We start from the raw sequence: 9,118 nt of genomic DNA, 5'->3' as shown, positions 1-9,118 counted from the left end.
AGCACTCACTGCTGCTGCTGCTGCTGCTGCTCTGCCGAGCCGCCTCTCTCCATTGCAGCTCCAGCATGAGCACCACTGTCAGGCAATTCTCCTCCTCCACCTCCCTCAAGGGCTTCGGCGGCCTGGGGGGGGGCTCCAGCAGGCTCTCCTCCGTGCGTGTTGGGGGAGGAGGCTACAGGGCCCCCAGCGTGCACGGGGGCTCTGGCAGCTACTCCGTCTCCTCCCGCATGGTCTCGGGCTTCGGCAGCGGCTTTGGGGGCAGCTACTGCAGCAGCGCAGGAGGGACCCTCGGCGGGGGCTTTGGGGGCAGCTATGGGGCCGGCTTTGGGGCCGGCTTTGGAGGAGGCTTTGGAGGAGGCTTTGGAGGCGGTGATGGCATCCTGCCGGCCGGGGAGAAGGAGACCATGCAGAACCTCAATGACCGCCTGGCCACCTACCTGGACAAGGTGCGAGCCCTGGAGGAGGCCAACACCGAGCTGGAGGTGAAGATCAGGGAGTGGTACAAGAAGCAGGGACCTGGTCCTGACCGTGACTACAGCCCCTACTACAGGACTATCGAGGAGCTCAGGAACAAGGTAGGATGCTGGGATTAACACACGGGATGTGTCAGAGAGGAAGCAGAAACAATGACTCTTACTTCTGTAATTAGTCAGCACTAATTATGTCATAAAAAGTGTCTCAGTGGCATGTGTAGAGTGCCGGGCTGGAAATGAGAGATGTCTCAATGTCAGCTTTTGGTTACATCCTCCTGAGTTGGACAAGTGGCAGCTTTCACTGGCAGGAACAGATCTAAGAGGATGTAACACAAAAATGAAGAGAACAGACAAGTCTGCACTGATCATGTGTGTTCTTGGGAGATTAAAATTAAGGTGCAGGGAAATTTGCAGCTGTGGGCAAACTTTGAAATACTGATATCATGTCTGAAAACATTCAGGCAAAGAATTTGCAAACTTGTTTCAGCACCTCCTGTTGAAGAGATTTAGATGATAAAGAGAAAAAGATGGAACTGACCAATAACGAGTTTTTTGCCTCTTTTGGCAGTTGCTGCCCCAGGGCTGGAATTGGTGCAAAGCCCTCAGCCCAGGCAGCTTGGGCGTGGGGATTTCTCTCCCTTTGATTTGACTCCCAGCATCCCATTTTGGAGGAAATGCTCGAGTTAACATTGTTCTCTTTTATTTCCCATGTATTAATTGCCCTTAGCAATTCTGGAAGCTGTGGACAGCTGGAGCTGCAGGACTGCTGGCAAAGGATGCAGGGAGCTAATTTTTTCCCCCCCCTCCTCAACAGAGTTCTAAACTCTGACTTGAATCTCCTCCCAGTGTGGGTTATTTGCTCCTGCTTTGGTAATATGAAAATCAGAATCTGTAGGCACCTGCTCACTGCCTTTTGTTCCATTTCTGCTGCCAACAAAATAAATCCATCCCAGAACAAGGTGTGCCAAGCACAGACACCCCACTGGTCCCTCTGACCTTTCCACAAACAGCATCTGCCCTGAAGGATAGGAACAAAGGCCACCATCAGATCTCACACATCTTATGTGGCCTTTTGAAACGCTTACTGAGGGACTTTTGGAAAGGGAGGTCATGGAGTAACCAGCCCTTCCCACAGTCAGTGTCAGCTGCATCTCACTTGTCCTGATTCCAGACACACTTCTGCTAAGGAAATGCCAAACTTCCCCAGAAGTGTTGTTCCTGTCCCAACACTCAGCCAGGAGGAATTCCTGACACTCTTTATCTTTTACTGTCCAGGTGTTGGTGGCCACAGTTGAGAATTCCAACCTCCTGCTGCAGATTGACAATGCCAGGCTGACAGCAGATGACTTCAGGACCAAGTAAGACACATTTCCTGGAAAAAAAATGGAGCAAAGTATGCAGGGAAGTTTGATGAAATGAGAACAAAATCCCATCCAAACCCCAGAAAGGCAATGTGGAAGCAAAGCCTTCAAAATGAGGGCACAATTTCCAAAGCAGATGGTTATCTCAGTCTTACAGGCACCCAGGGGTTGTGTTGCTTTCATCCAAACTCACTATTTTATTCCTGTAGCTTAATCTCTGGCCTTTCCTGTGCAAAGATCTTGCCCTGTGCCTCGCTGTGTCCTGAATGTGTGTGTGCAGCTCCACAGAGCCCAGGGCCAGCACCAAGGCCTGGAGGTGTCAGGAGCAGGGTGATGTTACGGACTCTTTATCATCAGTTTTCCCCCACTTTCCTCAGCATTTCCCCTAGGAAAGTTGTCAGTGGGGCCGTGTAGTACTGCCACAATGCCAACAGCAGTGTGGAGGCAGCAAACAGCAAGCCCAGGTGCTGTGTGGCCAGCTGGCAGGAGCTCGTGCAGCTTTGCTGTGTGTGTGTCCCCAGGTTTGAGTCGGAGCAGGCTCTGCGCATGAGCGTGGAGTCCGACATCAACGGCCTGCGCCGGGTCCTGGATGAGCTGACCCTGTCCAGAGCCGACCTGGAGATGCAGATTGAGAACCTGAAGGAGGAGCTGGCTTATCTGAAGAAGAACCATGAGGAGGTGAGCACAGAGTTGGGCTCTAAAAAGGCCACCCTGGGCCCTGAAATTTGAGTTCTGGTCCTGCCTTTAAGGCTATGCTGAGTTCTGAAGTGCTGGGTGGGAGGTGAGAAGTGCTGGTGAGGCAGCAGAAGGGATGCACTCTGGACAGCAGCACATCCTCCCTGGAGCCTGTGGGACTCCCATTCACCCCTTGCCATGTCAGTAATACCCACTGTGGCTGTTAGAGGTTCATTAACAACCCTCACAGCTTCTGGCTGCAAAGAACTGTTCCCTGAGAAATGAACCAGCTACAGGCTCTGCTTTATTCTCTGGAGAATTAACTCCAGTGGGGATTTCTCAAGAACTTGAATTATTTTATTTGTGGTCATGGAGCAAATACCCCAATTTGCTCCCTTTTGATCAGCCCCCAAATGCTTGCTATCCTGAAGAACTGTCTCAAGAGGAACACTTCACTTTATATGCCGGTTCTTGGATTGCCTGAAGACGCGTTTCTCTTTTTGTGTCAGGAAATGACTGCCCTGCGCGGGCAGGTGGGTGGGGAGATCAGCGTGGAGATGGACGCTGCTCCTGGCATCGACCTCACCAAGATCCTGGCGGAGATGCGGGAGCAGTACGAGAGCCTGGCGGAGAAGAACCGCAGGGACGCCGAGCAGTGGTTCTTCAGCAAGGTGAGGAGCCGGCGGCGAGCAGCGGGCGCGGGGCCGGGGCCGCTGCCGGGGCTCTGAGGACACGGCTTTGCCTGGCTGCAGACGGAAGAGCTGAACCGGGAGGTGGCCATCAACACGGAGCAGCTGCAGAGCGGCAAGACGGAGATCACGGAGCTGCGGCGCACGATCCAGAGCCTGGAGATCGACCTGCAGTCGCAGCTCAGCACGGTACGAGGGCCGGGCTGGCGGTGGGGCGGGGGGCGCGGGGCTGTGCCCCCCCGGCCGCCCCCCTGAGCCCGGCCCGTGCCCGTCCCACAGAAAGCGGCTCTGGAGGGCACCCTGGCCGACACCGAGGCGCGCTACGGCACCCAGCTGGCCCAGCTGCAGATGCTGATCACCGGCGTGGAGGAGCAGCTGGCCGAGCTGCGCTGTGACATGGAGCGCCAGAACCACGAGTACAGGGTCCTGCTGGACGTCAAGTGCCGCCTGGAGCAGGAGATCGCCACGTACCGCCGGCTCCTGGAGGGCGAGGATGCCCAGTGCGTGAGGGGCTTGGCTGGGAGGGAGGGTGGGATGAGATGGGTTATAGCAAAGGAAAATGAACCACCTGCATCTCCTGGAGAGTTCTCTCAGCCCATTCCCTGACCCATTGCATGCAACAGGGTCTCCCTTTCCAGTCCCACCAGTCCACAACAGCCCAGTGGTTGTAACGGCCCTGCAGCATCCCTGGGTTCCACCTCCTGTCCTTCCACATGTGTGTGGTCCCGGGCAGGGAGCAGGTGCTGCACTGGTGTGTGAATCCCTGTGTCACACTCCCATCCTTACCAGCTTCTTTCCTCAGTGGGGACACTGGCAGCATTTTAATCATATATTGGTACAAGAAATAAAGGCAGGGTTTAAATAATGATTTTGTCTTGGAGATGACTCACTTTTTCTCACCATCTTTTCCTTGTTCTCCTCCCATAGCATGTCTTCCCACTACGTCTCACAGCCCGTGAAAGAAGGTAAGAACAGGTCTTGGCCAAAGCTCTGGTCATATACAGCTCTCATACCCTTAACCCACCTTAGCACACTCCTTTTACTTTTCTACTAAAGTTACTACTTTATTATATTTCCCAAATTTGAACTGATATACAAAATTTTACAATATAACAAATTTATATAAAAAATATTACGATATACCAAAACATGTGTCAGAAATGATCTGAACAGACTGAGTCTGTACAATTTAGCAGTGGGAATGTGGTGCTATATTGAGATGATTGTAGTAACAAATCTCTAAGACAAAGATCCTTAAGACACTTCCACCCTGCTACCCTGGAAATCACAGCTCCTTCTTTCCCCATTGCAGGACCAGTAACCACCCGCCAGATCCGCACCATCTTCGAGGAAGTCCAGGATGGGAAGGTGATCTCCTCCCGGGAGCAGATCACCCAGGCTGCCCACTGAGGCACTGCCTGTTCTGCTGCAAGCCTCGCCCAGCACAGCAAAGCAGATCCCAGCTGATGTGTTCTTGCCATATGGATCATCAAAAGCACCTTCTCCCACTATCACCCCCTTCCTTCCCCTCTCTCACCCTTCCCTCAGCTCCGTGCTACACACAGAGATCAAATAAAGCTTCTCTTTGCAGTCCTGCAAACCAAGGTCTGGTCTCGATGTTCTTGGGCTGTCCCATCCCTGTGGGACAAAGCTCCTCCCTGCAAGGAAAACATTCTCCATCCTTGGTACCCTGATGGTGGGGCCTGCACACCCACACCTCTGTAACTCCTGAGACCTGGTGGCTCCAGGGGAGAGGGTGTGGGGGGCAGTCTAGAAAGGAACTGATCCCACAGGTGGTGGGAGGTGAAGCCTGTGAGAATCCCCAAGTTTCACAGGTTGGACAAAGTGCTGCTCCCCCGCTGCAACACCCAGCAACAGCAGCACTGAGACTTTAACCCAGTGAGCCCAAGCAAGTGACAAAGCCCAAGTGATGCAGACAGGACCCTGCAAACACCACACCCCAGCTCTGCCCCAGCAGCTGCTCCCCATTCTGGATCCCAAGATTTGGGGTGAAACTGTCTGTAAAGCTGCAGGCAGGACAGGGATCCACCGGCTGCTGTCCCTCCAGACAGGCAAACTCAGCTCAGTTCTGTTCCTGCTTCCAGAGGCGCCACTGAAGGGTGAGGATAACAGTGATGGGAAGAGGAGGGTATGGTCTGTGCAAGCAAAAGGATTAAAATTCTTCTGGGAGTTCTTGTAGCACTCCCCGGTGCCGGTGGCTGCTCCTGACACAGTAGTTCCCACTGCCGTCAGCTGGCCCAGCGTTCCTGGAAAGCCAGTTCAGACACATTCTTGGCTGCATTCTGACACATTTATTACTTCATAAATCCAACTTCTAACTCAATGAAATGAATCAGAGCAATGCAACTAAGCGAGAGTGAAAGCAGAGCTGGCCACACAGCTTTATGACCCATCTCCAGAAATCTGTGGAATTTAAGAGGAGATAAGAGAGAATTCTTTGTTTTTCACCAAACACTGGAATGATGCCTGCAGTTCATCATCTGCCCTGCAGCCAGGTTGGAAGGGCTCCATGGTTTTGAGGCCCCCCATGCCCCTGTCCTGCAGCTCTGCCCAGCGCCGTGGGCTGTGTCCCCCCGGCCCCCTCGGAGCAGATCCCCGTGACCCTCGTGGGGCATTGGTTGCCCCAAGCACCCCCAGCGTCCACCAGCTGGAGGAGACACGGTTCTGGTTTGAAGTTTAATGCTAATGATCAGTGAGCTCATCAGTGGGGTCAGGAGAAAGGCTCCTGGAGCACCATGAGTGATCCATGGGTCAGTGGCAGCACAATTCCCGACCCTCCCAAGACGCTTCCAGCCCCAGCACCTCCACGGTCCTGCAGACTGCACTCCCTCCACTCCCACAGCCTTGAGGAGAGAGCCCAGAGCAACCCGGGGACTCTCCCTGAGGGAATTCATGTCCCAGGGCTGGATAAAGACAGGGCTGAAGCACTCAAGATCAGATGCCTGAGAAGGGTCGGGACAGACACAGCTTGCACGGCCACACCCCGTTCCAGGTCACCTCTTAGGGACCCTGTTGTCCCCATGGGTGGTGCAGGGACCACCAACACCTCTTGCAGCTCCTCTGAGGCCCCTGTCACGCCTGTGTCCCTTTGGCTGCTGCCCTTGCAACACCCAGGGATGCTGAGGTGCCTCACTGGAATTCACCCTTGCTTTATATTTTCCTCCTGTAAAAGTCTGGGCACACCTGTGTTCCTATAGAAACAACAAATAACACTTTGCTAATGAAATCCCCTGCTTTAATTACTCCTGCTGCCGCACAGTGTGAGGGAGGTGTGGAAAACAGATGTCAATTTTCTCCTGCCTTGAGCATTAATAATTAGTCTTGACCTTAGGAAACCCTGCCGAGGAGGGAGCTGCAGAGGTGGCTCATGACAGGCAGCTTGAGGCAGGTCTCAGAAAGGGGGAATTCAGTCCAGAAAGATGGCTTGACTTCTCAGGCAACACTGAATTCCTTTGACAGAAAAGACCACTTTAGAAACAGACATTAACATGTGGTTTTCAACTCATTTTAGGCAACTTTTCAGTGATAATTTGGTTCCAGGGCAAACTTTATAAACATATAAAAAGAGGGAAGTGTTTTTATCCAGGTAGTATCTGCATCTGCTGATATGTAATTTTGGAGCTAGAACTTCATCTCCATTTTCCCTCAAAGTAAGGCCAAATTGTATGTTTAAACACCATTGTGCTACCATGAAGCTGCTGTTATGCCATAGAACTGGAATTCTGATTTTGAATTAGATTAAAAATGAGCTCGCAGTGTGCACGTGTGCAAGAACAGAGGCAGGATCTGGTTTAATACTCAGCCTTTTACTTCAAAGGGTGTGATAGAAATAGCATGCAGTCCTTGTGGTTGTGTTCAATGGGAGGTCATGGAAATAACGTCCTTGAGTGGTTAATGTAGTTTTAAATCTTAATTAATGCTCATGATTTTAATTGCTGCCCTGTGGCATTACCAAAGTATCACAGATATTCTGGGCAATGTGTGTTTTTATGACATAGCAGTTCAATGGCAAACAAAAGATGAAAGAAAAGGCAATTCCCCATCCAGGAAGAAGCGTGAATCACCTGAGTGTGACACGACTGTGACAGTGTGACACCTGCCCCACTCCGAGGGGTTTGCTCAGGGCAGGGCTGAGCGTTTGGACTCACACAGGGGCTCTGTACCGGCTTTGGCTCTGACATTCCCCGTTCCCCACATCACCGCTGCAATCAGAGAGGACAAACCACGGCATTGCCCGGGCAAAGGTGAGGAAATGAAGATGGGGACGAAGCACATTCCTGGGAGCGACACGTCCCGGCCGCCCCCGCGCTGCTGCACCTTTTCCATCCGCACCTGGGGAGGACGAGCAGCGAGTGGGCGGCCCCTGGCCCCGTGCCCGGCGCTCACACGACACGAACACGCCGACTCCAAGAGTCAGAAATGGCCAGAGCCAGCACGGCCGAGACCCCCACCCTCCAGATCTCCAAACTGCACAGACTTGTCTCCATTCACCTGTGGAAAATGGGAACATAGGGAACCACTATAGCAGCCAGCTCCTGATATTCCAAGGACACATCCAGTCCTGTACTGTCTCCAGCTTTTTGCAGATGGAGGGGAGGGAGTTGTGCCCTTTGAGCTCCTCAGCAATGTACCTTTGTTCTTCCTTCCATACCCTTTCTCCCCTCCTTTGGCAAATGATCTAAGGAAGAACTTGGCTGTTGGGAAGGGGCTGTTGGGGCCTGTCTGCAGAGACAGCCCAACAATCCACCGTGTGCACACATGAGCAATCCCCTCCCCTCCACACCCTGCACGATGAGCCAGGGACACTCAGACTGCTGGATTCTGCTCGTGCTGCAGGTCAGCGCTGAGAGGCGACAGCAGGGCCTGACCACACCACTGCACTCAGTTCTGGAGCCTTTTTGCTTGCCACAGACAATCATTGTCTCTCCTGAAGCTCCGTCTCTGTGGGAGCTGTAAACTCAACTCACAGTGGAGCTGTCCTGCTTGGTCACAACTTTCAGAATTGTCCACCACAGAAAACATCACTGGCATTAGCTGCTGAGCTCCCAGCTTTGTGCTCCTGTTCACAGGGCTTACACACCAGGAGCATTTCTCTTATGTCCTTCATCTACTTTATGCTATCCCACATTTTTCCTGGAGATCTCATAACTTCTAGCTGGCCACCATACCCTGTCCTTTTGGGATGGTTGGCTAGTGCTCGTTCTCAAAGAACACAAACCTTAATATTACCTTCCCACAGTCCCCCACTCTTGGGTGGTCTCTGAAGTGAAATTTCCAGTGAGCCCTGAAGCACAAATTCCCTTTTCATTGTTTTTTCACTACTGATCATCCCCCTCCCTGCAGATAAAATAGCAGACTTGTACTTCCAGGATTGGGAGCCAAGTTCCTTCCAGCACCACTGGACTCAGGAGGCTTTGGAGGACCATTCAGGGCTTCACAACACGGCTGCTGTCCTGCAGGTGTGTGTGCAGCCCAAGCAGGGACAGGAAACTGCAGCTGGGACAAAAAGCCACAGTAAAAGAGATGCTGAGCTACTCGGTCAAATGCTGCCTGCACCGCTCTGTTTCAAAGCTCACAGTGCAGAGGGAATTAAATCATAGCCCTGAGCAAGGAGCCTCCTCCTTTTAATCACACCTGACAATTTACTTGGAAACGGAAGAAGCATAAAGACACCCTTTGTAAGAGAAAAATCTTCTAGTAGAATATGACAAAAAGCATGAATAGAACAAAGGCAAAAATGACGATTCTGGAAGTTGGCTCAGGTTTTATGAGTGATGAAAATTGTCGGGAATGCAAAAAAAAAAAATAAATAAGTGGTGTGGCAACGCCTCCTGGCCGGGCTATAAAGGGCCCCGAGGCAGGGGAGCGAGCACTCACTGCTGCTGCTGCTGCTGCTGCT

At 52.4% G+C, this 9,118-nt stretch overlaps 1 protein-coding gene across 2 annotated transcripts in view; it reads left to right on the top strand.

The window, feature by feature from the left end:
• The window catches only part of LOC107215137 (keratin, type I cytoskeletal 14), a 13,515-nt gene continuing 4,397 nt past the window's right edge, over positions 1-9,118 (top strand). Inside the window, exons 1-8 of one of the 2 annotated variants that reach the window (XM_015651122.2) lie at positions 1-575; positions 1,749-1,831; positions 2,356-2,512; positions 3,019-3,180; positions 3,262-3,387; positions 3,478-3,698; positions 4,126-4,163; positions 4,511-5,740. In XM_015651122.2, coding sequence (XP_015506608.1) covers positions 66-575; positions 1,749-1,831; positions 2,356-2,512; positions 3,019-3,180; positions 3,262-3,387; positions 3,478-3,698; positions 4,126-4,163; positions 4,511-4,608 — 1,395 coding nt within the window. In that variant the 5' untranslated portion in view covers positions 1-65 and the 3' untranslated portion in view covers positions 4,609-5,740. Of the gene's footprint in view, positions 576-1,748; positions 1,832-2,355; positions 2,513-3,018; positions 3,181-3,261; positions 3,388-3,477; positions 3,699-4,125; positions 4,164-4,510; positions 5,741-9,118 lie in introns of those variants that run through there. The other variant, XM_015651123.2, reaches the window with a different exon arrangement.

Source organism: Parus major, chromosome 27 (genome assembly GCF_001522545.3).
Source record: "Parus major isolate Abel chromosome 27, Parus_major1.1, whole genome shotgun sequence".
Taxonomy (NCBI): Eukaryota; Metazoa; Chordata; class Aves; order Passeriformes; family Paridae; genus Parus; species Parus major.
Note: the sequence above shows the minus strand (reverse complement) of the source record. Positions and strands in the feature narration are given on the sequence as shown.